At 50.5% G+C, this 27989-nt stretch overlaps 1 protein-coding gene across 1 annotated transcript; it reads right to left on the minus strand.

Annotated features, from left to right (window-relative positions):
- Positions 1 to 529: 529 nt before the first annotated feature.
- On the minus strand, positions 530 to 27944 carry CSUI_002738 (cw-type zinc finger domain-containing related). Its single transcript, XM_068062937.1, has 5 exons — positions 22978 to 27944; positions 21881 to 22093; positions 14717 to 20984; positions 3714 to 13876; positions 530 to 3010 (listed from the first exon to the last, which is right to left on the minus strand). Exons 1-5 carry the CDS (start codon positions 25531 to 25533, stop codon positions 1691 to 1693), a joined length of 20520 nt encoding a protein of 6839 aa, XP_067925075.1. The 5' UTR covers positions 25534 to 27944; the 3' UTR covers positions 530 to 1690.
- Positions 27945 to 27989: the final 45 nt, after the last annotated feature.

Genomic DNA, 27989 nt, shown 5'->3' on the forward strand with positions numbered 1-27989 from the left:
ACAACCAACGGAGTCCGAAGCGTCTGGTGTGAACCAGTGTAATCAACATGCTTCCGATAGACAGGCCTGGCTACGCGATAAGCCCACGCCGTTAGACATGAGCGTTACCTAATTCATTCAAATTGTTCGCTCTTCTCTGCCGACCTGCCGCAACGTCTATCCCCAATAATAGTGCTGCTCCCGGTAGTTGTCTTCGCCATTAAACCCCACATTCTGGGAGTGCACCTGATTGGAAACCCTTCTACTAGGGAATGTCATTGTAGCCCAGAGACTTCTTTCGTGTCCACTAGAAAATAAAAGCACTGGTTTCAGCTCTGAGCTGCGCGCTAAGGGGAATCCGGACTAGCTGCCCCACTCGCCGTCGAATCAGACTTTTCCACCTAGGGGCAGTGGCGTCCCGTTCTCTTCCACTCTGAGGCTCTAGTATATTCGCTTACGTCAAAGCGGCTAGTATGGGTCACGGCCCTCGACGTCTCATACTGGGGAGATATGTCAAATTCTTTCCTTTCGCCGGAGAACTTCGGTACTGCGCCCTGTTGACCATCCCCTAGGACAGTGCCTTACTGCCTGGTGCTCCCATGAAATTCTCTGTGTAGAGGAGGTTATCATGCTACTAGCGAGTGCTGAAGGATAAAACTTCTAGACTCGGCTCTCACTGATAAACACCAGCTAGGAAAAAAGCCCTGCCTCCCACATTTACTCAGGAGACACACTGGATCAGAAGTCGAAAGGAGGAACCCAGCTTCATTCCGTACAAGGCTTCACACCAAGTATGAACGCTGGACGCAGGGGAAGTCACGCTGTATACGTTCTATTTACCAGGCTTTCCCGTTCCAAGCCGAAGCTGTTGCATGGTGGAGCCCAGCTATGTTTGCAACTCCTTCGCTAGAGCTTGTCGCTCTGGAAGCGGGCTAGACGAGTAAGGCACGATTCATTACTTCCGGTGTCCGAGTAGCGCCCTAGACATTCGCTGACGTGACCAGCAAAATCGCCATGTGTTACAAAAGTCCGGATTCCTTACGCACGGGCTCTGGACTCAAGAGCGGAACACGGTAATACGATGCGATCTTAAGAAGGTGACACGACAAAACAGAGACAAGAGAAAAAGATGACAGCTCCCACAATCTTCACAACATGGTACTCATCACAAGGCAGACTGACACGAGGTACGCACGTAGGAATCCTGGCGTGCTGTAGCTCCACTCGTACTCTCGTTCCGACACGGGAAGGCACAGAAACGGAAAAACTCATCACTTATTCGTGTACTATCGAAGTCGCGTACAGACGGGTAAGCAGGAGGAGACCCTAAGCGACACATATGACAAAAGGGGGCCACAAGTCGATGGTAACTGAAACTCTCTCACCTACCACGCATGATAGCTTATGCCCTTGTCCATACACAGGTAGATTTCTATCAGACAGATTCCATACTGGCAGTCTTCCGCAGCTAAGAACCGGTTCGTACAACGGGCGTCCGACCGCCAGTCTAAGTCTCTTAACAGATATGTAATCACAACTGCTGCTGGATGCTGACACTGGTCAAGTGTCAGTACCCTTACTCCGTAATATGATGTGCCAAAACAAACAACTAAAACAAACCTCGTATCCCGTTCCGTGTGGCAGGAAAAAAAGTTTCCTCATCTTCACTCTCAGCTTTTGTACCGATTCAAACAAATACCCCGACCCTTTCTTAATCTTCAGAGAGCTCGCCTTCCTCCTTCTCCGAACTCTGCTTCTGTGATTTCCGAGCGGCTTGGTATACCGCCTCCGGCAAAGAGTTCTTCCGTGTTCTAATGAAGTCAGGCTTCGAGACGTTATATTTTTCCCGTAGATTCACGGACACGACTGGTTCTTTTGGACGTACTGTCCCTTGAAAAGATTTATTTGCCGGCATTCGATTCCTCTCTTCGCTTTCCCGACGTGAGAAAAGACTAACACCTTGGCGAACCGGAACAACGGGACCGCTACTCGGACACGGTGTATCCGTTCCTTGCGATGGTCTCCTACATGGGAAGACATGGAAACCACTTCCTTCTCGATGAAAATCGTCACGGGGTCCCTGAAGAAGTGCCGCCCTCCTTTCGCTTTGTTCAAAGACGCTACCATCACCCATCTCTCCACTTCGTCTAGTTGGTGAGACACCGTCGGCAACAGTCCTTTCATTCTCTCTACGACCTCGGCTAGGAGTCATTCCGCTACCCGGACCACTAACTGACAGCATGGCTAGGCGAACTCCTTCCTGGCCCGATATCCTCTTAGCAGGAGGACAAGAAAGAAGAGAACGTGTTTCGTTGGCTCGACTTGACTCCTGACTCCCAAGCAGCCGATCTTGCCGACTCGGCTCTTGTTGAAGGACAGTCATGGTACTAAGAACATTCCCCCCTCCGGCTGAAGCTTCCTTTACCGTACCGCTCCACGCTCCACGCGGATCATCCCTACTCTGACAGCCACCATAACCCGCAGGTAAAAGCGTATCGTCATTACATGAAACATCTTGTCTGCCGTTCGAATCTTCAGGATTGTTAGAAGAAAGATCTGGCCCCCAACTTGCAGTTTTCTTGAACACATCTGTAACCCCGCTACCGACTGCCTCTCTATTCTCATCTTTCTTTTTCTGAATCCCGACTTCTTCTTTCCAGAAGGTCTCTTTATCGTTTGCTTCACTACCACCCTGGCCAAGGAGCTCATCATCCTTCTCATCACCATCTTCATCCGAGACGTCTAACATATTTGCAAGATGATCTCGAAGAACTCCAACAATCGCATTGAAGGCACCTAACCCACCCTGTTCGCAGTGAATAGGGAAAACACTTCCTGGAAAGACTGTATAGTATAGATACCCTGTACCTATACCACTACTGAGCGCAGCCAAATTCTCTGCATCAAAGCCCCAGAACGGAACATTCTTTCTTCCCGGCACAGACATATCCAAATGTTTCAGTAGGGGCTCCCGAGCCGTTGTCGATGCTAAGTGAGTATGGATATAAGGAATAAAACCATCCCGAAGGGCCTGCATTCGACAGAAGACACAAGAGAAACAACACCATTGTTGAAAAAGCTGTCAACCGTACACATACCCCCTCCTCCTCCGAGTTCAGAAATCTTCTTTAACTTTCCTATCTTCCTGAATCTCTACAAGGTACACAGCTCCACTTCTCTTATCATACACGTACTATCCGATTCTCAACACACACAAGAACCTGCGCCTGCTGCTTCACACTCGCTTGCTTTCTTAACCAGTCCCTACATAGAGCGGGCTGCGGTGCATTACGGAAGCATTTGAAACCAGCGCAAAAAACAATTTCCTACAGCGATCTTGACGCGAAGAAACCCACAACGTAACACTCCAGACCGATACAAGAAATGTTTCTACTTGGAAAGCGTGGATATCTAGACACATGGTGTAATGAAGAGAAGGTACTACGGGCACCGAAGAAAGGCAAATCTCCATGAGAAACCAAGAAAGGTTTCTGGAGCTGCAGAAAGAACAATCTTTGTTACCGCGTTTCTCTAGCTCAAGAGACTAACAAAGAGCGTTACCACACACATAGTTCTTTCTTCTCTTGCCCCCTGCTCGTCGTCGTCCTCTCGCACGCACTCAACTTGTTCGGGAAAGAAAGTCTCGAGTGAAAACGGCATCCGTTTAATCCCAACGAATGGAGCTAACATACAAGTGAGTCCTTTCCACTCTTCGTTAAGTTTTTCTAGCTTACTTTTCGTACAGCCTCTCTTTCATATGGCTTCTGATCTAGTTCAGCCGACCAGTTCTTTGTTTTCTCACTACTCCAGCTCCAAAGATCTTCAAGGACAAGAGACACTCTCTTACGCAGATCATCAGCATATTCTCTCGAGATATCTTCTTTGGTCCACTCTTCTTCTTCGTCCTCCTCCTCTTCGGTTTCTCCGCTCATCGTTCTCTTCTTTCTCTCTCGCATGCCTGCATTCTTCTGAACCGTCGGCCTGTCCTTCTCACGTTTCACTGCCACCCCGTCACCGACGGCGGGTTCCCCTCTCTTCTTCTTCTCTCGCCTAATCTCACGCAACTTTCTCCTTCCCCTAGACGACGAAGAGCTGGCTGATGTTCTTCCTTCGCTTGTCATTTCACTTGTAAGCGTAGAACTGATATGACTTCTTTCTCCCACCACCACCTCAGTCTGTCCTTCTCGGTGGGTGTCCCTTAGCTTTCTATTCTTTGCCACGGGGTGTTCCTCTGTAGGCCTAGCCACTTCAGGAAGAGAATCTTCCATGACGTCACGATGATCATCATCATCACGATCCTTCTGCAACCTCTTTCGTTTTCGTGATTTCTTCCCCTCCTCCTCTTTCTCGTCTTCCTTCTTCTCACCCTCTCTCGACCGTTCCGCTGTAGGCAAGGCGATACCTCCCGACCCCCGGCGATTTTCCCCTACACTTTGTTGCTGTCTAGCCGACCTATCTTGGCTGTTATGGGTGCGATCAATCCCTCTGTCCTTGACAGCGTCACCCGTGGAAGCGTTGTCCTCACCGTCTGATTCAATTCTTCTGTTCGGTCTTTTCCTCTGGGAAGGAGTATAACACCCTTCATCCGCATCGTCATAGTCTTCCGCTGGTTCTCTCGACGCCGCCTCTCCCCTCGTGAAATCTTCTACACTTCTCTTTACTTGACCTGAAGAACTCAAATGGCCAGGCGGTTTCTCCGAGGTGGATGGAGAGGTGGAAGAAGAGGCGAAGGACGATGAAAAAGCAACAGCGGAACTCGTCTGCACATTGAGACAAGTAGTTGAAGTTTCCTTCCTTTCCACAGTATCTTTCATCATCTCGTCTATCTGTTGTTCTTCTCCATCTCTCATAGGTTTGTCACTCCGTTGACCCCCTGTATCGTCATCGTTCACAGGATGTGAAGAATCTTCAGAACTCCCACCTCCCGACACTTCATTCGATGACGAGTGGAGGTTCATATCCTGACGGCCTTCTTCTGCTGTATGCACGGACAAGAGAGGAGTCCCCCTCTCATCGAGTCTTGTTTGTGCGCTATCATGGCTTGGTAACGATGAAGTGCACATGGGTGCTCGCTGTCTCGGACCGGGCACGGAAGACGAAAAAGAATCTCCACCTCTTTCAATAGAAAAACAAGAAACTTCCCTTTCACTACATGTAGATGCAATACCCCCGTCACGTCCAACACTGTCCTTACCCACAGTCAAAGATCCATTCGCTGTCACTACTGAGGCCGATGAGAGCTTTCTTTCTCTTGCTCCAGTAGAAATACTACCAGCCATGGCAGAAGACGTAGTTGTATCGTTCTCACTATGGTCGTCACCCCTAGAGGTCTCGTTGTTGGGACACGAAGAAGAGCTGTTATCCTCTCTAGTCAACTTCTTATCCAGACTCTCTTGAGCTCCCTGCCTATCTCTTTTCTCATCATCTTCATGTGCCCGTTCCCCACCCCTCGCAGCTTCTTTTGTCGACTCTTGACATGGAGTCTCTTCTCCTTCTTGAAGCTCACGAAGTTTCTCACCCCTTTCATCATCCTTACTGTCTTCACTGTCAACAGGGTTCATTGCCTTCGTGCTCCTGCGCAGACTACCTTGATTCTCTCCCCTCTTGTTGCCCTCCATGGTCTCCTTGTTCTTGTTGCCTGATTGTTTCCTCTCGTTCTCACCTTGGTCTACTACTTTTCCTGTCCCCGAATCATCCACAACATTCCCCTTTTCGTCCCCATGGGGTCTTTCCTCGTTGGTTACTATAGAGAAAACACTGCCACGTGTCCCCAGAACTTCTTCATCCTTTAGCTCTCCAGCTGTCTCTGCTCGCTTCATTCTGCCTGTCTCGTCATGCGAGGCTGTCTGCGCGGGTACCCTTCCCACTTCAGCTCCCTCCTCCGACCCTCCTAACTCGTTTCTACTGCGCTGTCCCCCTTTTCCCTCTTCCGTCTCTGATTGTCCCACCTTTCTCCGGCCGTCACCTAGAAGATTCTCGCTTTCCTGTTCATGACGGGATGAAGACGGATCCACTCCAGTCACTTCAGCCGCATCACAAGTTTTGTTGTCATCCGTTTCGTTCTCTACCTCTTCATCAGACCTGTGCTCTCCTTCTTCCTGTCCCCCCACTGGCAAACTAACCTCTGTGTCTTGCTGTGTGCCGGAAAATTGCGAGGCCTCAGTCCACTTCCCTCTTGAGACCTCAGACTTTCTTTCTTCGTTCACATTAGCTTCCTCGGCCTTCTCTAGTTCCTCCTCGTCCCCGGATACATCAGACTGAGCATCTTTTTTCTCGTCCTTCCCTTTCAATGCTTCCCTTCCCTCCCCCTGTGTGTCTTGCTCTCGTCCATTCAACGATGTGGTATTTGCCGCTGCTTTAATCACAGCAGACATCTCTTCTTCCTCATTCTTCTTTCTCCGCTCTTCTTCCTGCCTCTCGCGAACTTCAGATATCTCTCCACTCGAGCTCCTCGGGCTGTTCTTCATGTTCTCCTGGGACTCTCCTCCATGAGGTTTGTCATGAGATATCTCTCTTACCCTTCTTCCATCTTTCTCTACCCCTTCTTGTTTCCAGACTTTCACCTCCACCTCCTTCGTCTTCTTTCGTAGAAGCTCTTCTTCTTCTTCATCAGAAAGATCCTCCTCACGAGTTTGCTTCCCCTTCATCCGGTTCCCCTGCCCAACTGTTGTCTCTCTGTTCCCCTTCTTGTTCATTTCTTCTTCCTCTGGTCCTCCTTGGTCGTCCTTTCCTTCCTCGGGTGAGGTAAGACATATCACTTCTTTCCGACGACGTATTCTGCTGTTTCTTCCGCCCCTCTTTCCCCTTCCTTCCTTCGCTGACCTCTCTCTCCCTCTACCTCTCTCTCTCGTCCCCCCTGCTAAACTGTCATGTTCCGTATGAGCCTCTACACATTCCTCCTCCTCCAAGCGGGACTTTGGTGGGACCAGCTCTACAACATCATCATCATCATCGTCAGCATCAAGGAGACATGCAGAGTTCGGTTCGCCTGCGATAGCATTACATTCCTCGTCTCCTTCTTGCGGTTGTACATTTACTTCCCTCTTCAACGAAACAAACTGTCTCCCTTCATCCGAATCATCTGTCTTCTTCGTCCACATTTCTTCTTCTCTTTGTCCTGCTCCTCCTTTTCCTCCTCTTCTGTTCTTCCTACTTGTCGTTCTTCTGCTGGTACCACAACGACTACTCGCCCGTTTTTCTCCCGCCTCATCATCTTGCTTGCGGGAGACACACTGTCTTCCTTTCCCCTTTCCGCTTCTGCTGATCACCCCGGACTCACGTGTGGTACCTCCCTCACCTTGAACTTTCTCGTTCTTCGTCTGCACCTCTTCTACCGTTTCTCTCGACTCTCCGCCGTCCCTTGTAGAAGCTCGACGACTGCGGGGGTCCGGAGAGCCCGTGGATGTACGGGAAGGTTTAGCACCACGGGCAACTGCGGAGCTGGTCTGTTGCGTTGAATTCGAAGACTTTGGTGTGCCGTGTAGACACTTCTTCCTATCATCCTTACCTGCCGCTCGTCTGACCGCGCACCCTCCCCCGCTGCCTCTCCTCTTCGCCATACTGATAATAAGGGTCTCCTCCTGATCATCACTATCATCCGTCTCCTCTTTCGCAGCTTTCCTTTGTTCAAGAAGGCTTCTCTCAACTCTCCTTCTATACCGTGTTTCTCTAGATTCCTTCTGGTCAACAGCTCTCTCTTTGTTCCCGGACACAGGATTCTTCTTGGAGCGATTTCGGTTAGGTGATCTTCCACGATGGCATCCCCTTCCACGTGCTCCTGTCCCTCCCCCCGCCGTTCCTCTTGCTTTTTCCTGAATACAGGATACCCTTTTATTTACACAACGATGTTGACGCCTCTGAAGAGTTGTGTTTTTCTTCTTGCGATCGGGACTCGATTCGCTTTCTCTACGGAGCCTCCGTGATGGCGTTTGCGTCCGTCCTCCGTCGTTCCAGAAACCATGCCCGTCTCCTACCGACTCGTCGTCTGCCTCTTCTCCCTCTAGAGACGAAGGGCGACTATCACCCTCGAGAGAGATCACCTCACGGTCGTGCTGTTTGGTAGTCTCTTTCCTTCCTTCTGGGTCGCGGTGTAATGATGACGTTGACGATCGACGGCGCTCTTTTCTGGCGGTTTCTATGACAGTAGAAGAAGTGCCAGCAGCAGGAGCAGCCTCACCGACACTGGGGTGAGGAGGACGATCCGGAGACGAAGTCAACGATGACCCCGCGGACGATGCTGATGATGTATCTTCTGAGGGAATGCTAATAATAGCATCACCCTTTTTGTCTGCAACCGGAGTTCGCTCGGATGCGCCATCTTTCTCTAGTATAACTCCTACACGGGAGTCTTCCTCTACACTCTCCATGGGCCCCTCAGCGGGCACAACAGCGGTAGCCGGAGACGAAGAAGGAGCGACAGAAGTCTCGACGACAGGGCTCTCCGGGAGTGGATTACTGTATGTCTCTTTGCATGTAGAGTCCTCTGCCAGAGAGAGGACAAGAGAAGGATGATGAAGCGAAGCAAATGTCTCCCACACCGGAGGAGAGTCATCTTCCATAGATTCGACACCCCCATCACCAGCACCACCACCATCATGACTCGTGGCTACTGCAATGCCTCTCAGATATTCTTCATCACCAAAAGCGGCTTGTTCGAAACTGCTTCCGTCTTGAGGCATCACATCCTCATCCCTTTCTGTTGCTTCTTCGTCTTCGCCCCCATTCTCTGGAGGATTGGCTCCTTCTCTTCTATCTCTCTCTTCGACTTCTTCGTTCAGATCGGGAGAAGGAGGACAGGCTTGCATATGAATCTCCTCATCCCGTAATATAGGCTTCGTGACCTTAGGTGCTTCTCGTTCAACTTCTTCTTGTTGTTCATCACATTCTCCCCCCCTCGCCGCGCGTACATGTGCCATCCGCCCATCTATCTCCTGTCTCCCCGCAACCCCACCGCGAGTTGCTCCGTCCTTTTGTCCTGTATGCCTTGACTGCTGGGACTCCGATGAAACGTTCTTAGACCCCACAGCTTCATCATCAGGAGGGGGAAACAGTAAAGAAATACACGAGAGAGAGGACATCATTCTCTCGTCCTGTTCTGCTTGTTGCTGCTGCTGTTGTTGCTTTTTTCTTCCTTCCCTGGCTTTACGAAGATAAAGAGAAGCCTTCCGTTGTATATGAGTAACTTTTCCTTGGAGTTGTATCATGCTCTTCAACAGGTGAGGCGTTTCAGCGCGAGCTGCCTGAATAGCACGATTAGCATCAGCTACCGGTTGTTGTCCTTCTTCGTCTTCCTCCTCTCTTCCAGTCGACAAAGGGGTAACTACACTGTCGACAACACGACTGAAGTCTGCTATGAACTGATGACCATCTTTCAAGTAGTTACAGAACGCGTAAACCATCGTCTTTTCTTCTTCAGATATACCCAGGGACGAGGAGGATAACACCTCTTTCACCGTCGTCATCACCAGATCTCCTTCACAGTCTTGCTCACTATGACCAACTATCGTATTGTTACTATGTCCCACCCTTCCTTCAAAAAGCCCTTCTCCTCGTCGTCCTTCTGTAGAAGACGAAGGATGAGACGGCCGTAGAGACGACATCAGCCTATTTAAGAAATTGGGCTTGAAAGCTTCTCCTTCAGCTTCTTTGTCTGTGACTTTCAAAGCGAGCTCGATTAAGCTATCAATAGAAGATTGTACGATATTCGCTGGGGAGAACAGAAGGTCACTGAAGGTCTTCAATCCATCTATGAGAGGGGGAAAGAGCTTGAGAAAATCTCTTGCAAGTTCACCAATGATAGAGAGAATCTCCTCATTCTTCGAGTTAGGAGGAGATCGATTACTGCTGTCCACACTTGTTTTCTTTTCTCCGCCTTCTTCATCTTTAGGGTTGCTCATATTGGACTGTTTCTCGTCTTCTGTATCCAGACTCCTCGAACAAGCAGGTACTGACGGAGCGGAAAAAGACCCAGATAAAGACGAGGCTGACGTTGATAAAGAACATGACTTTCTTATCATCAAAGTCGAGGGACAAATCTCCTCGTCCTGAAGCTCTTTCTCTTCTAGAGCTTTTCTTGATTCCCCTGAAGACCGGGGTAGTGACACCGCGATTTCTCCTTGATCATTCCTGCGCTTCTGCTTCGTCAAATCTCTTTCTTCCTCCCTTCGCGACGCTCTCAAACACAACTCAGAAGGCGGCAAGGACCTTGGGACTGCTTCTGGTGTTGTTTTCCCGCCGGTCACGCGTTGAACCGGAACCGATGATGATGAAGAGGAACCTTTCTCAGGAGGAAGAACTTGAGTAGTTGTAAGTGATGGCGCGGATATACCCGATTGGTCGGAGAAAGACGGAACTCTTCCACGATCACCATGACTACCAACGGAAAGCCCAGGAAGGCGCTTGTCTGGTTGCTTCCTTCCAAGGTTCTCCGTACTGATGATACACTGCGAACTGGAGTGAGTCCTCTTCGTACGATCATCTCGTTCTACTCCGGATCGCGTGGCTACAGCACCCCCATCAGGATGAGCAGCTGAATGCCCCTTCATCGAGACCACAGCCGAGGAAGAACCAAGGGATGACGGAGAGGAGTTCTCAACGTTTGGTCGATACATAGGGCCGTCTGCACAACTTTGAGAACTGCCTGATTGCGATAGGAGGATACTCGGGGAACCATCCCGCTCCTGATGCTGTTCTACCTGTTTGCCCAACAACAAGGAAGACGACACATCATCAAGAAGCCGCTGTGTATCCTCCGCAGATCTCTTGCGAAGCGCTTCAGCACCTGCTGATGATGCAAAATGAGAAGCTTGGTTCACCTTCTCGTGTGACTCTCCTCCTGCTCCGTTTGACTGTGATACGACTACAGAAGACGAAGAGACAGGCTGTGAAGTCACACCCGATGAGTGAGGTTCCCCACGACTGGGTGGAGAGCATATTGCTAGTGGGTATTCTGAAGACTCTGAAAGACTCGAAGAAATGGTTATAGAGACTTCGGCACGCCCCTGTTCGGTCCCGGCTAATCGGGAGAGGTCTGTACGAGTGGGCGTGTCATTGCCGCGGCCAGGGGGAGATGAACTCCACTGACGAGGTTTGTGAGTGGAAGGCGATGAGGACGACAAGGGGATTGTAGCTGAAGATGAATCAGAAGACGACGATGAGCAAGGCTTATTGACACGAGACGCTGAAGCAGAGGAAGAGGAAGAAGACTGTGAAGCAGAACTCGAGGAAGAGGTGTTGACACCTCCTGAATCTCGCCGTTCCTGTTGCTGAAGAGGTGAACTTGGTGGCTTCCCTCGTGCCGTGATTTTAGATGACCAGGACGAGGACGCAAATCGACTGAATTGTCCTCTTCTACCATGTGGAGAGAAAATGGCTTTATATCTCTCCCTTTCTAATTCCTCCCAGCTCATCTCGGGGTCTGGTGTCTTTTCTCCAGCCTCACCGTCATGGCTTCCAGGTTCATCCCGTCTCGGTCCAGCAGCGGCTCCTCCCTGTGAACCGCCATCACCGCTACACGGCGGCGCTTGAGACGCCGGACTTTCATCCTGTGGCGTCTCGTTACTCTGCTGCTGTCCACTGGCCGCGTCTGCTGTTGAGTGAGCCTCCGTCGGTGGATCGGCGAAGGGGTCGTCTGAGTCGAAGCAGTCATAAGAGGGAGCAGAATCAACACAACGCCTGGGTCTTGAAACATAACCACAAGGTCTATCAAAGCTCTCTCCCCGGGGGTATTCACCTTCCCTCGGTTTCCACTCTCCTCCCCCCCATGATGGAGTAAACCCAGGACGGCCTTGATCTCTGCCCATACCGTCGGAACCCTGACCGTAGAAGTTCTTTTGATCTCTACCCCCTTCGAAGTTCTGACCGTACGATCTGTTTCCTTCACCCCAACGACTACTGAAAGAACTTCTGCCATGCGAAAAACTCCCTCCTCCATTCTCGCTAAAACTTCTGTTATAACCTCCACCACGTGTAGATCTGAACGGTGGCCTTGGAGGAGCATCCCTCGAGTCAGACAGAGGCGACGAATAACCATATTTGGAAGAAGAGAAACGTGAAGAATCTTGACGAACTTCCATACTTCTCGTCTCACCGTAGTTATGGGGCGCTGCAGCTGCGAATCTTGAATCTACCTGGCATCGTGTATCGCAGGCGGAGGGCCCAGAAGTTGTTGGAAGTGTCGACGAATTCGCCATGGATGGACTTACAGAAGTAGTGCTAGGAGCAGGTGATGGCGACTCGGAACATGATGAAGGAAGAAGACACGAAGGAGGAGGAGGTGGTGGGAGAGGAAGCGGGACAGGTGCCGGATTAAAGTGGGGGGGGCTGCTACTCTGTCGGTGCCTCAAGGGCGGCATCATCGCTTGTGCTTGCTGCACGAACTCCGACTGATTCTTCCAGCATGTCTCTTTCTCTTGAGCCATCGTAAAGGATTGTTGGCCTACATCTGGTGGATTTTTCCAGCCCCTCTCTGTCTGTCTCTCCATCAGAGAAAACTTAGTACTCCTCCAGTCTGTCTCTCTCTCCATGAGCGGGATGCCTGAGTTCCTCCAGCTCGTCTCTTTGTCTCTCTCCTTGACTAAAGGAGATCCATTCTTCCAGTCCCTCTCTCTAGTTCTCTCCATCGGAGCGCACTGACTCCTCCACCCTCTCTCTTCCTCTTTCTCTGTGGGTGCAAACTGATTCCTCCACCCTGTTCCTCTCGCTCTCTTGCTAAAGGAGGGCTGATTCCCCCAGCCTGTCTCTCTGTCTCTTCCCCTCATGGGAGAGGAGCTGTGGTAACGGTCGTTTGAATGAGGAGGCCATCGAGGCCTTTCTTGTACAGCACTAAAGGAATCCAGAAGCGAAGCCAGCGAGGCATCGAAGAAAAACGGCTTTGTATCCTTAGTCGTCGTTGTATCCCTAGTCATCGAAACTGAGTCCTCTGTCGGACTGCTCCTGTTGAGATGACTGTCGTAACCAGTATGACTCTCACGATTGCTAGGACCGCTTGTTGTCTCTTGGCGGTCGCTACTACTGTTTCTCTGTAAACTGCGACTGGGACAAAGTAGAAAAGAGTCGTCTTCAAAACGAGAAGGATCCCCCAAAAGGAGGGAGTCAAGAAAAGTCGACTTCCGAGTCGGATTCGACGACGAGGCAAGAGAATGTGAGGACTCTGAGGATACACCGCCTCCCCCGTCATGACCCGCGCCCCTAGCACTCTGGTGATCCGGATGACGGCCAGCCGATGCAAGCAATCCCGCTGTTGAGGCACCATCAGCTCTTAAACCCTCTCCTTTATGACCTCCTCTTCCTTCTCCTGCGGCCACGGCGACTTTCGGTTTATTCGAAAAGCAGTTCACTTCACACGTCCCTGCTTTTATACTTGTATTTTTGCTTCCCCCGTCCCCCCCACTGACCTTCAGACCCCCAGGGCTGTCTCCTTCTTGTTCTCTTTCACCCGCCCCCACGCTCGACTCATGCGCTGGTGACTGCCTGCTGCATGGGCTGCCATCTGTCAGGCGTTTTCCTGCACACTCGCTCGCCGTCTCTCCGCCTCTCACGGTCCTTCCTGCTTTCCTTGCAACTTCCCCCCCTACGGAAGTCCCAGGAGGCAGTCGCGATCTCTCCGCCCTCATGACTTTCTTTTCCAGCGAATCTTCTATCAGTCTGATCTTCTTCCTATCTCTTATCAAAACCTTATGAGCGTCTGTCTTGATGATCTTCGCTTTCATACTTACTTTTGCCTTCAGGTGAAACTCTCCAGAAACTGGGGTCCAACAAACGCTCTCTCCTCTCATACTATTTTCACTGGACTGCTTCCCTGGTTCACGATTCTCACCGTCTTCTTCACGCTGTTGAGAAATCTCCTTCTTCGTACCCACGGAATCTCCTTTCTCTTTTGTTTCTTTGACACGTTCCCCTGACAGGATGGAGGCAAACAAAGAAAAAAGAAGCCATGGCGAGACACATATATGTGGGGACGAACAAACAGGGCAACGCCAGTGGCTTTTCTTCCGAAAGACAGGGACGAAGTCCCAGGGACGAAGAAACCCATCAATATAAAGGGAGTCATAGGACACGCAAGGCTCTACAACACGACCAATCATGCTCACGAGAAACTCCTGTATAAGAAGTACAAGTCGAGAGGAGAACGAACGACTTGACACGCTTCATTAGTGTCAAGCTTCAGGGAAGGTCATCGCATGGAACAACTGTCACTTCATCGCGTACATACACACACTAAGACGAAGGGACGAAACGGGAAGAGGTTCGAGAGCCGACGAGGTCTGGCGAGTGAGTAGCATGTTACGCCCGCCCTCTCTTCAGATATATCTTTGGAAACTTGAGCGTTTCATCGCTCACAGGAGCAAAAAGATACGAAGAAAGAAGGATGCAGCGTGTTCATCAGGAATCACTGAAAAAAGGGTACCTCAGGCATTCATAGGAGCAACCAAGTGGACTCATCATTGACTCTTCTACGTGACGAGCGGTGTGTGTGAGGCTAGTTTACATGCGCCTTTAATCCTACTGTATTATAGAAGCATCCGAGCAGCGGGTATTGATCTTCGAAGGGGCGGTGCCCACGCGTTCTATGGTGTATATACACCGGTGACTGCTTATGTACCAAGATATATACCTCTTTCAACTTGTACATGGCATCACATGATGACCGACGTAAACATAGGTATGCTGACGAGCGGTACAAAGCACATTTTCGATACATGCAGAACGTTTGTTCGTCAGCGAGTGAAAACCTTACCTGAACTTGAAACTCCACACACATCAGCCCGTTTCACGTCTCTCTGCCTCCGTATCTTCTTATTTTGGCGATATTCAGCAACCGCCTGGCGCACGGGAGGAGGCGCTACAAGAAGCGGAGGAATCCCGCGCTGGACTGGAGACACTTCCCACAAGTCAAGGTCCTCTTCGGCTTCTTCTTCTCCTTCGCCTTCCTTTTCCTCTCCGCTCTTCCCTCCTGGAGGAGATGTAGTACCACATACCGTCGTCTTCGCCCTCCCTTTGAGGGACGCCACCTCTGCCAGCTGACTGTCACCATTTTCGAGAGGCACCTCTTTAGTAGCGGGATGCCTTTCGTCGGAATTCCCGGCTCCACACATAGATGCTCCGGCTGCAGTCGTCAGACAATCATAAGGAGGCTCTTGCTGTACTCTCCCCTCTCTACTGCTCATCCTCGTTAGACTGGTGGTGCTACCACCTGTATGGCCACTGCCTTGAAGTGCATGCGAGATGCTTGTATTTCTATCAGCTGAATATACACGACTTGCTATTGTGGTCTTTTCCATGCTTTCTGAGTAGAGACGCTTCACGCCTTTGAGCGACCCTGCCAATGGTACATCCGCCCAAGAAGGTGGTCTGGCGAGGGACGAGACATCATCACAAGCGGAGACAAGACTTCTTCTGGGTCCTTTTGTCTTCCCGTTGTTGGATATCCGCCTGCATCTATAGGTCACTTCCTCCTGAAGAAGCTGCAGGAGATCTTCTAAGTCTCCTTGTGTTACGAGAGGCATATGAAAGACCTCCAGGACAAAGCCAAGCAGTACTACTTGTCTATCCTCCTCGTCATTCTCTTTCTTTGTTTCCGTTTCCGGTCTATCTTTTGCACTACCGACCCCCTGTCCTTCCCTAGTGTTGTCCTCGTCCTGCAACGCAAGTCTGTCTCTCTCTCCAACTTCACGATCCCCTGCACTTTGTGCCTTGTCGCCGTCTCTATTTTCGCCCGTCGCTTGGTCATCATGCGGTATGGTAGACCTGCTACTGTCAACAAACATGCGTTCTTCTTCTACATTCGAGTCGTTCCTTTCTGTTGATTGTGCTATGGAGTCTCCCTTATTACTGCTCTTGTCTTTTCCGCTGAGGCCCGCATGGATTTCTTCTCTCATCTCTCCTCCTTCGTCTTCAGCTTTTTCCCCTGTCCCTTGACCGCTGTGTTGTGGAATGGGAAGCGCTACGTCACTCCTACTCCTTTCTATAGAGCGAGAGGATCCACTCGTGGAAGACGTGTCAGAGGCTTGAGGCTGTCTTCGGTTGTTAGGACAACAGCCAGTAACACCCCCGCTGACGGTCCATGATTCTTCGTTGAGATTTTCTTCGGGATCTTTCGTTCCCCCTCGCCCCCCGGACTCAGCAGCAGGGTCGCTACGTCTGTCTGCCTCCTCGACCTCTTCGTCTTTCTGGTGCGCAGGGGATCTCTTCCTCTTCGGTTCCACTTTTATCCCCCCCCGCTTACCTGGAGGCGAACCACTCGACTGAATCCTACGTAGTAAATTTCGGCTAATAGTCGAGAAATGCTTGCACATCGAATAACTACCCAGAACCGGCCAGAAACGTTGGCACTCAAGCGTAGCTACTGCTTCTCCAGAAGAGGACAAATAGTCGCTGTGAGTTGATACAGTCGAACTAGAGGACGACGATTCATCTTCAGAGCTCTCCAGATCTTGCTCCTTCTTTACAGATTGTAGGGAGGATGATGCTGTCCTCAAAAAACAGGTAGTAGACATATTAGAAGAACTACGGGGCGACAATCCACTCATCTCACTGATATGCCTCTGTAAACTCGAGGAATCCTCGTAAGATTCTCCCCTGCCTCTCCCTCCTCGTCCTCTCCCACCTCTTGTCCTCCCTCTCCCCACCCCACTCGTCATGCCTTTGCCTCTCCTCGTGCATCTGACTCGCCTTCCATTGACAGTCCGCCAGTACTCGACTGTGGAAAAGCCACCCTCAACAGATGATTCACTTTCTCGTTTTCTTTGCGCTAGGGCTTCACTCGCACTGTTCAGGAGATCGTCTGCTGAAAGTTGCCGACGATTGCCCTCTCTTCCCTTCTCTTGTGTTACGTCGCTATTAGTACGACTACCTATTCCTGCAAAAGGAGCAGCCTTCTTCCCTCCCATGCGTTCTCCGTTGCGGACAACCCTACAGGGTATGTCAGCTATGTCACCCTTTGTCGTACCTTTGTGCTCCTCTCTTTTGCGCTTGAAGACTGAAGAAGATCGATCTTTTCTCCTTTCCGGACTAGAGACACGGCTTCCATGCTCCCTGTGTCGGACAGAAGCTGTTGGGACCGCCGTAACGGCCTTGCCACTTTGGCGTGACTGCGGTGATGAAGACGATGTCATCTCTCCTTCTCCTTTTAGCGTCTCTTTCTCTCCTCCTCCAAGGACACCGGCTGTTGCCTGGGGTGTCGCAGCAGTGATCCGACGGCAATGATCTTTCTCTTCTACACCTCCTGCCTTTGTTTTCTTCAAGCCACCCCTAGGCGATCCAGAGTGAGCAACCTCACCAGGTTTCTTCTTCAATTTCGCTTGTAATTTTGAAAGCTTAGCCATAGTTATAACTGGAGGAGAATACTGCACTTTCTTCTTCTTTCTACAGAGTTGACGACGCTTGAGGAAAACTGGTACGTGATCTGGTTGGCTTCCGATGCTGGTTCTAGGGATATGCTGACCTCCCTTAGCACTACTAGCCTTCTGCGTATCCTTCTCATCTACACTACTGCTCCTTTTCTCCATCTCTTCTACATCACCTTGTTTGTGTACCCGTTCAGTTCCTTCAAAGATCTTCACCGCTTCTTCTTCTTCTTCTTCTTCGACTTCCTTCTCTTCGACACTCACGGCAACCCGTTGTTCAAGCGCTCGCCTCCGACGCTTAGCACTGATCTCCGTCTCCTCTTTGTACTGTTTCCTTTCATCCGTTGGCTCTTCCGCCACATCCTCCTCTTCAACTCGTTGCTTAGAATTTCTCTTGGCAGAGCCATTCTCCACTGATGCAGAAGAAGAATCTCCTTCTGTTATCACCCACGGCGTGTCCACGGTATTGCAAGCATGACTACTCACTAAGGCAGAGGGATCTATATCTCTCTGAATGCGAATACAGTTGGCCTCTGGATCAAACATCCACGGAAAACGACTCTTTAGTTTATCTATATCATCCTCCCCTTCTTCCACACAAACACTGTTCTCCGCTTCTCCAAAACAATGCATATCTGTTCTTTTCTCTTCCTTTGTTTCGACTTTATTCCTCATACGTTTCTGAATTTCTGCCTCCACTCCTCCCCTCTGTAAGCAGATCCTGCCTTCTCCTGTTCCCCCAGCACACCCACCGGAATCATTGCACAGTGGTCGCCCTATGCTTGGCAGCCCCCTTTGTTGATGATCTGCCGTCACAGGGGCCGGACAAGATTTACCTGTGGTACATGAAACGGACTGTCTCCTTGCAGGCGCAGGGGGAGTCGTCTCCAGCGAGCCGCCTGCTGTAGGGCTGACGTTAGCGGGACAAGCGGGAGGAAGCGGACACGATGAAGCACTCGGTACTCCGGAGACAGAACGGGACGAGGGCGACGATGGAAGGGTTCTTATCTCTGTAAGTTGAGACTTTTGTCTTGCAGAATGCTGTGAAAGTCGCCTTGGAGAACTGCATTGCGTTACAGATGCGGTCACTTTTTCTGACGGAAGGAGCGGTGAGGCGGCCCTGGCCGTGCAAGTCGCTGAGGAAGATTGAGAGAGAAAAGCGGACGAGAACGAGGAAGACGAAGAAGAAGAAACGGAGACATCGCATGGAGGATCAGAAGATGGTGGATGACGATTTAAGGAAGAATCCGTCTCCAGCGTTGACAGGGAAGGTGTTTCTGCGGGAGGCTGACTAACCACTTGAACGTTTCGGGGGCGTGATCCCCCTCTAGACTCAGACTCACTGGGAGACGTGGAAGAGGAAAAAGAAGAATCTGAGGAAAAACCGAGAGAGGACGACGATGAGCCAGAGGATGAAGAAAAGAATGAAGAAGAGGATTGACAAGACGCTCGAGACCTCGACGATGTAGAGACAGAGGTGCTGCTACTATCCCTCTTTTTCTTTTCTTGAGATGGTGGATCCATCATAAGAGCCGATTTATCAGAGTCTCCCTCTCTGTCTCTACCCCTCACCACCCCGCTGACTGATCGTAACGTGCTGTCACTCCTGCTACTGCTACTACTACTGCTCTTCTTGCTTCCTCGCCCTCCTTTTGCTTTCCTTCCATCCTTTCCCTCGGACGCCTTCTGCTTCGTCCCTCGTTTCCCCCTCCGTTTGGTCCGTGTCGATCCTTCTTTGAGCGTCTCTCCATCTGCATCACCCAAGTTGTTCTTCAAGAATTTCGAAACTGAACTCGCTTCGTCCTTTTCTTCACGTGCGATCTCTTCGTCTTCATCCATCAATTCAGTAGCAGCACAAGACGATGAATCGCTGGAAAAAAACGAGGGAGACTTTTTCTCTTTTTCCTGGTAATCACCCATTCTCCACATCCCTCTCTTCTCAATTGACGCCTCGCCTGAAACGTTCCCTTCCTCCCCGTCCTTCTCCCGAATTGCATCTGCACCACCACTACCGTCCTTCTGCACTTCTCGCTCACTGAGAGTGTCGTCCATTTTTTCTCCTATACATCCCTCTCTCTTCTCATCATTGTTGTAGTTACTCCCCACACAAGCACCTTGACTGTCTTTTTCCAGTCCTGTCCGAGTTCCCCTATCCCCACTCACTATCCGCCCCTTTCCGTCGTCTTCGTTGCCATCAGCTGTCCTACGTGTCGTCTTCTCTACCCCAGAAGAAGTCTTTCTAGTCTCATTGCCTTCCTTCACTTGCACCTCTCCTTTTTCTTCCTTGCTCACAGGGTCTTCGTGTCCTCCACCACCGGCCCCTCCTTTCTCATTCTCTTCGTGCGCCCGCATATGAAAACCAACGCTTTCTCCATCACAACACTTAGCCTGTTGTGACGCACATTCGGCCACCGTGCAATCACCAGAGACATTTAGGTGTTGCCTCTCAACAAGGTGAGCTGGTGCCCTTTCAGCCCGGTCATGCGAAAACATTTGACTGCTTTCTTTCCCTTCTCCGTTGAGATTGTTCCTTCGTTCCATCTCCTGAGCTACAGTCATCATCATTCTCCCACGTGCCGCCAACTTAATAGACGCCTCGGAAACATGAGGAGGAACAACACTTCCAGGCGGATAATTGATACTCTCAAATAAACTCCGAGGCCTGTGATACTGAACGCGTGGAAGCCACAGAAAACTTCCCCAAGTCTCCTCAAGCTCCTTAGAGATGTCGATGCTATACCGTGAAAAAAGCTCTCTCCAGCTAAACGGTCTTCCATAACCAGGAATCCCAAAATCCGCTTCACTCTTTATCGCGCTCAGAGAAGCAAACGCCTCTGTCTTACCTTCCTGAGAAGAAGATGACTCCACATCTTTCCCTTTACTCGAAACACCTGACACAGCTGTAGAGGCAGAGCAGCCTACTGCTGCTGGGTTCGATAGGGAGAACATCTCAACGTCACGTATCACTTCCGTTTTCAAGTCAGATATAGTCGACACAAGATCAGCAGTCACCCGTGGTGTGTCTTCTCTTTCTTTCCCTCCCCTCAAATTACTTTGTCCGTTCTGTTTTTTTCTTCTTTCCCGCCTGTCGTTCTCTCGAGACTCACAAGCATCATGACTTTTTTGTTTCAGCATCCCTTCTTCGTCATCACTCTGATCATCCGAAGTGCCTTTTTCTCCCCTTCCTCTTGATGAACGGGGGTTCGACTCTACGAAACTGTCTGCTTGTTCATCTCTTCTCCGAGGAAGCCCTCCTCTCCCTCGTGCATTCACTCGAGCCTGTGACGTTCCCCTAGAGGAGCCGGTGGAGCTTGACATATCAGCAGGAATGTCAGAGTCCTTCTCTCTCTCTGGTACATGATCTGGAGCTAGTTCACCTTGCTCCGGCCTTCGGGTTGCTGTTGAAGGCCAATCAGGTGTCCCTACGTCCGTTTCCGGCCGTCCCTGAGGTGTCCGATCCCGTGCGTACGTGGTGCTGGTGAGATGAAAGCGATGGGCTGTAAGAGGAGTCACTCCTGTTACACGCTTGTGATACCCCCAGCAGCCTGTAAGGCCCTGTAGCTCATCGTCTGCACAGGAACCGCTTCCCCCTCCTCTTCTCTTTTCTCTCTTTTGACTTCTGCGCCTCATCACTCTTTGATACTTGAGACTGCGGTACTTCTGAGGGAGAGAACAACAGGCACACTGACATTTGAAGCCTATCGCGAAACATGTGTCACCACACGCAATCACAGAACCCACCAAAGGAAGCGAGAAAGAAGACATGCACGGAAACCGGGACAAGGAAGGGAGGAGACTTCCATTCAGCCTGTTGGCGCGGCTTACTACCATGCCGCAAAAGATGATGAATCCGGAGAGACTCGTTCTCTATAGATGATACTCAAGTCCTTCTTATCCGTCTTCTCTCATCCATTCGTCGAACCCGTGCTGTTCTCTTGCCTGCGACGGAAGTCACCTGCTTAGCTATGAAACTCCGCAGACACGTACGTAAACCTGTATATAATGCCTGTCACAATGCAGAAATACACTCTCTGAAAGACAGAGACACACGGTACGAGAGAAACACGGGGCACTTCCTCGTACTGGCACTTCAACAAATCAAAAGACAAGCTAAGAGTGTGACGAAGGTGCTACGACGCGACAAAGGCCAACGAGGCAAAAACGCCCGGTGGCTGCCCCCTGGGTAGGAAGGAGAAAAGCGTTTCAGTCGAAAACGAAAAGGAGGGAGGAATAGATAGCAGTACACGCCATCGAAGCTAAGGCAGCAAACACAGGACCTCGGGCAGATACAGCAAACGAGGTGATGGCATGGTTTCTCAGGTGACAAAAAAAGAATATACGAGCCACCGCCGCGACGCCACGAAATCGTGAAGTACGCCAGCAATGAATCGATCTTAAAGAGAAATCAGTGGATGTAGAATGTAGCTACATATATATATACATATATACAGAGAGAGACAGAGAGAGATCTGCAAAAAGGACAGCGGTTTTCAAGTATCATGAGTAGTATCTGTAGAGTTGATGTCGTTCAAGGCCCCGTCGTCGCTCTTTCTTACCTTTCGCACACGGTTGAGAGTGAGTCCTAATGGATCAACAAGATCTCCTCCACAATGTAGGGCATCACCACACTTGTTACAGAAATACACAAAATCCTCTCCAGCGCAGTTCACGCTTTCTGCCTTAGCTCCAGGAGCCAAATTTAAGCCCCAGTGAAGCTGTGCGCTGTTCTGAGTTACCGTATCACCCATACATTGAGCTCCTGCCCATATCTAAGAGGAAAAAAAGACAGACAAGAACAAAAGCCCTCCTCGAGTCGCTGTGTCGCTTCACAGGGACCCCGTAACAGAAAGACCGGGAGTTAGATACAAACGAACACCGACATATATATGGATGAGCCGACCGCGACCCATCTATATGTAAGGTGTAGATGGACCTCTGCGAAGGTCGATACGTACAGGTAAAACAGATCCATGAGTACAAACGCAAAATTGACAAGGAGATAGATGAACATGGTTCGGTATGGTAGATTGCTTCTCACTGTCGATATGGGCCTGTCTACACTACGCTGTACGTCTATGTACGTATGTATCGATGACCCAGTCTACCAATCATGTTCATATGAAGTAGGTTTCTTCATGACTAGATGACTAACGTAAGCATGGATAGTGTGTGGGTGCAACAAGAATAGCTAAGACATATAGGTATAAGCAGCATGGGCGGGTACGGAACGTCTGAACAGTACAGACAGATAAAGCGCAATTACACTGACAGATACAGAGAGACAGATACGAACACGAAGATAGAAACAATGGCCGACGACAGTCTCACTGCGCTCTCACGAAAACACTGCTTTCTGGCGAGGACACCACAGAGTCCAGCTCTGAATCCTGCAGGACACAAGAAGCTTGTACTTTCTCTAACGCACATATCTACTGTGAGAATATGAACGTCCCACAACTCTTCTGCTGTAAACAAAGGTGACACTCAGAAACGCAGGGGCCTTTCTGCTTGCGATTTCTTTCCTCCTTCCGGGGTTCTCAGCACAACCGAGTCTATACACGGCTATAAGCACAGATTGATATAGCGGGATAAACAGACTGATAGATACACCATAAGCAGATACACGGAGAGTACGTAAGAAGGCCAGTCATACCTTCATCTCAGGAAAAAATTTGACGAGTGTCGGGGGAAAGGGCCAAAAACTCTTGTGGTTCGAGATGCAAGTCTTTCCAGAGGAAGCCCCGTGGGATGTCAAAGGGAAAAGAACATCCTGCGGAATATGCCCGTTCAATGCCACTCTCTCAGGACCCCCTACGGCTTCGGATATACAGCCTGTCAGAAATGACAGCAGTGGCTGTGCATACATGCGAGGAACTGTGAACCAGAGCTTACAACAAACGTCTGAACAGAAGACGCTGTCGGCGAAGAGATTCGCTACTTGACGCCCAAGTGACTTAGAGGGACGGGAAGAAGAAATAGAAGGTAACTGAGGATTGATTCTTCCCTCCACTGTCTTCAGCGAGGGTGTTAGACTATGATGTGGGGTGTCCATGCATTTAGTAGGTACCCCCGCTGCTAACGCGCTTATTGTACTCCCTCCACCTGTCGCTGCTTTCTGCAGGATGCCAGCAACAGGCGTTTCTGGAACCGAAGACAAAAGAGACTTAGCTTTGGGAGACGAGAGGTGACAAGGAGGCTGCGTGCAAGTGGAGGAAGTTGCTCCCTGCGGTTGCTGTGTAGAAAACTGAGAGGAACCTTTCAACGAGGAAAGAGATTCGGAGAAACCTGTACATCCGGGGACGGTCTGTGAAGGCTGGGGCACGGCATTAGAGCAGGGAGAAGATGTTTCTGAAGATGACGGTACGGAAGCTGATGACACACATGGGCTACCTGAGAGGGGACTGACTTGGCCATCAGAAGAGGGTATACTAGGAGAAGGAGAACTGGTATGAGATGAAGAAGATTTCGATTTACCTTCAGAGACACCTAGAGAGACTAACGAACATGGTGGAACCATTCCTTTAGGCGATGATGACGAAGGACTTGCCAGACAAAAGGATGAGGACGAATCCGGTAATGGCGACGAGGAGTCGCAAGAGACTGACGCGGACAAGGGAGAAAAGGTTGAGACAGAAGAAGGTGAAACACCTTGGGGACTGCTGTCCTGTGATTGGGCAGGACACGAGAGATTACGACAGGACGGGTCGAGATCGGAACTTCGAAAAGACGAAGAAGACGGTCCAAAATTCATCTTTGACGACAGAGAGTTTTTACTTGTCTCTTTTGACGGCAGCTCAAGATTACTGGAGCGCACGACAACATTAGCTGGAGAGGAGGACGACAGTTCTTTTGTATCATGCACTGTTCCGTCTTCTTCCGTGTCTCGCACTTCTTCGCTTGCCCTTCTGCTCTCATTTCGCTCTGAGTCACGTTCGGCTTCCCCTCTCATCCTTTTGTTGGGTTCCAAGTGCTCTTTCACACTCTCAGTAAGACGCTCCTGTGCAACTGAGCTAGCCACCTTAGGCTCGATCGATTCCACGCCCCCCTCTCCGCTCTGATCTTCACTCATCTCGCCTCCTTCATCATCACCCTTATCTGTTGAACCGCTGTCTTCGTTAAACCTCCGCTTCCTCTGGACACGACTCTTCACCCGGAGGCGTTCGCGCGCCGCTACCCCGACCCCCTCGTTGAAAGACCCACCACTCTGGGTCTCTTCCCTAGGACCTGATAGTGCGTGCCCCCCCTCTACAGCCTCAGAACCTCCTTTTTCTGCGACATCAGAAGGTGATGGGGCACCGCTAGCGGGTGGATCTATTGAAGGGATTGTATCGCGGCACAGACTGTCAGGTACCTGAGTCTCCTGTGAAATCACAGCAGAGGAACGTGCAGTCGACGACGTTTTCCCAGCACAAGGCAAAACTTGGGACTCTGGAGAAGATGACAGCTTCCCAACTGTATCGCATGCTGACGTCTCCCGGCTACGAGAAGCTGAAGCTAACGCAGGCTGTCCCCTTTCCATCCCGACTTTTGATAAAGGATGAAAGGGAGAGGCAAACGGGGATCCCTCCTCAGCAGAAAGGTCCTGTCCGGAAGTCCGCTGATAAACCGAGGAAGTTTCAAGATGAGTAGGTTGTCCATTCTGTCTCACCGACGAGGTAGGAGATGGGATAGATGAGTTGCCCACTTTAAGAACCTGTGAGGGTGGAGACTGGCAGCTCATCACAGATGCTATATCCGTTTCTTGGGTTGTGACTAACCACTCAGAGACCTTCTCGTCATCGAGACCCGGCTTTTTGTCGCAAGCAGACGAAACACCTTCCGACTCGCTCCTGTTCTCACAATTCAAAGACGAGGGACCCTCAAGACTATCCGGTTGATTTGTCTGCTCAAGGGTCGAACCCGCGATGTCGGTTCCCTGAGGATCCTCCTGTGAGGGACTACCAACCGTTGAAAATATTTCTTGGTTCAAGTCTTTCGGCGAATCCTGTCCCTCCCTTTCCAAGACAGAAGAAGACGATGATAATTCTTGATCTTGAGGGAAGCGAGACGCAGGGGGAGAACACGAAGCCGGGGGAGGTGTGATATCAACGGTGGCACCTTTCTCTTCAATGGAAAAAGGAGGATCTTCGTCCACCGTAGGACAAGTCAGATTACGCCTCAGCTCCCCTTCCGGAGATGAGGTGTCGAATACTGCGTCTCCATCTTTCATTGTGATCAGGTCTCAAGAGAGGTCAAATACAGGAAGTGGATGAGTGGCTAACAAGTTGACCCTTCTATGAGAACACCAGACTAGCTGGCGAACTATGCACGCCGTTCAGCAAACAGAACACGTGTTGAGCTGCAGCACATAGCTCAGCTATCAACCCTGCGCGTGTGTAAGGGCAGAAGCGCGAAAAAACTCACACCGAAGTGCACGACCATGGTGGCAACATTACATGACGTGAACAGTCGCATACCGTCCCGCCCAGTATCACCGTGGCCGGCTCGACCGCACAGCTTGCCAGTGGGAGTTTTGACGACGATGCAAAAAGAGCCAGAGAGCGAGCTCAGAATCACGCTTGACGCAAAAGGTAGACTGACTCTCCTCGAAACCCTTCACGGCTTGTGTTTTCTTCCCGATAACGACGAGAGAGAACGCTGCCGAAAATCAGGACCCACTGTATGTCTTGTCTTGAGCCAAATGAACCCAGGGAAAGTACAGACGGTAACAAGCCCGCACAGACTACAACCGACCTTAGTTGCCCTGTTGTTATCTGCAGATGTCTGACGATAGCACTCGATGTAGCACGGTACAGAAAAGCAAAAACTTGTCCAGGTAGACACGGCTAGAAATGCCCTTGCTGTTTGTTCAGTCGTTCCCCGCCCGCATATGCTTGTCCTTGCACCGGAGTAGTCGGGAGTCGTACAAACACCTGCTGCATCATAGGCCGGTGTCTGTCTGTCTCAATGAGAGACGTGGAACAACAATGAAAGAAATCTCCAGCAGACGGGGATGCTGAGAAACTGAGACGAAAGCGTCAGCTGGTAGATTGCTGAAAAAAACGAAGTGGATAGTTTTCGGTACCAGCCAGACTCATCCGACAAAAGAAAGATCAAACTCCATAAAAAGCAAGAGCTGCCAAGTCCTTCAGCATGTGCACAGGCTCTGGAGCACAACCATACAGTCGAATTATAGCCATATGTTGCACATAGAGCTCGGTTCCAAGAATGAGTCCCAGATCCCAGACAAAAGTGGTAACGGAGACTGTACAACTTTCTTGGAATGAGAGCGGAATATGACGCAAACGAAATAAGGCGACTATGAATGCGTGAGAGGGCCTGCAAGATTTTGCGCGGCTGAACGACAGGCGACAGGGGTTCACCAGACAAGAAACTTCGGAAAAGCTGCCTTAGTGCAGGGACAAAGGAGAAACGGGAAGTGTGAGCAACACGTTTTGGTGAAACTCCCTCTCACTAGGACAAATCAAGATCACACCTGAAACATGAAGAGCGCAGTAACCGAAAAACCACGGAGAGAAGACTGGAGGCACGGGTTTATCGATGAACTGATGAAGGCTTCCTACTCTCGTCAGATGACTACCGGGGGAGTTGTGTTTCCCTAATGCTTAGTCGCTTGTTCCGTCGTCCTCATAACTCCGTTGACGTGTCAGCTCGCGACTCAGAAGGGAATTACGCTGCTACCGACTTGCGCGGCGTTGGAACCGTGGGAAGGAAAACGAGGCTAAGCCGGTACACGCACACTGAGACGCAGTTTGCTCCCCATAGTCTTCCAGAGCGCTGAGACACGCCCAGGAGAAAAAGCGATACACTTGGAAGGTCCTTAAAAAATTTTAACGGCGAGTAATACGGGCCACCCTTCGGTGGGATGCGTCCAAGCAAGCGACACCAGTTCTTCTCAGAGCGACCGCCCAGAGTTGTGGCGAAACGACGTGCCCCTGAACGAGTATTGGCAGCGCGCCGATTCAAAGTAAAAGAGAAGCCCTACGGAAAAGGACGCAGCCACACAGGGCCAGGAGAAAGAAATCCGGTTCAGCGACTCAACCTTGGTAGCGAGCATTTGACCTCGAGAAGCAGTTCCAGAGAAGCACAGTGATAGATAGGGAGAGCCACACCATCTTTACAATATCCAGAATGTGAAGGACTCCAAGGGAAAAAAAAGGAAGAACAGTATAGAAACGCAGTCTGGCTGCGAGTCTGCTTTAATGCCGGACAGCTCTGGTGATGCATGGACAGCGAAGCAGCGTGCCACCCCAGTAAAACACAGAGGTAAGCCCCGGGCATCTACTTCGGGCAGTACCCGCGGAGAACAAAGGCGAAAGGCAGAAAATGCGAACCGTGGGAAAAATTCGAGAAGGGCGTTAGGAGAAAAAATGTGCTCTGTACATGCAAGAACTGAAAATGTCGCTCTACGCTCCCCAGTCAATAAAGGAGACGGCGGCGCCAGTGATACTGCTGCTGTTACGCCACAATACTTTCACTCAGAGTTAAGGAGCAGCGTCCTCTTCTATAAAAAACCATATATAGAGTATAGAAAGAACGTTCATTATCTCATCCAGAAGTTAGTAAAGTAGGTGTCTGCCTCAATGCATCACACTTGCCTCCTTGCCGCGAGTCAACGATCCTCGGAATGTAGTGCCGTGTATCTAGGCAAGGACCGCAGTGCCC

Source organism: Cystoisospora suis, assembly GCF_002600585.1.
Source record: "Cystoisospora suis strain Wien I chromosome Unknown contig_1147, whole genome shotgun sequence".
Lineage (NCBI taxonomy): Eukaryota > Apicomplexa > Conoidasida > Eucoccidiorida > Sarcocystidae > Cystoisospora > Cystoisospora suis.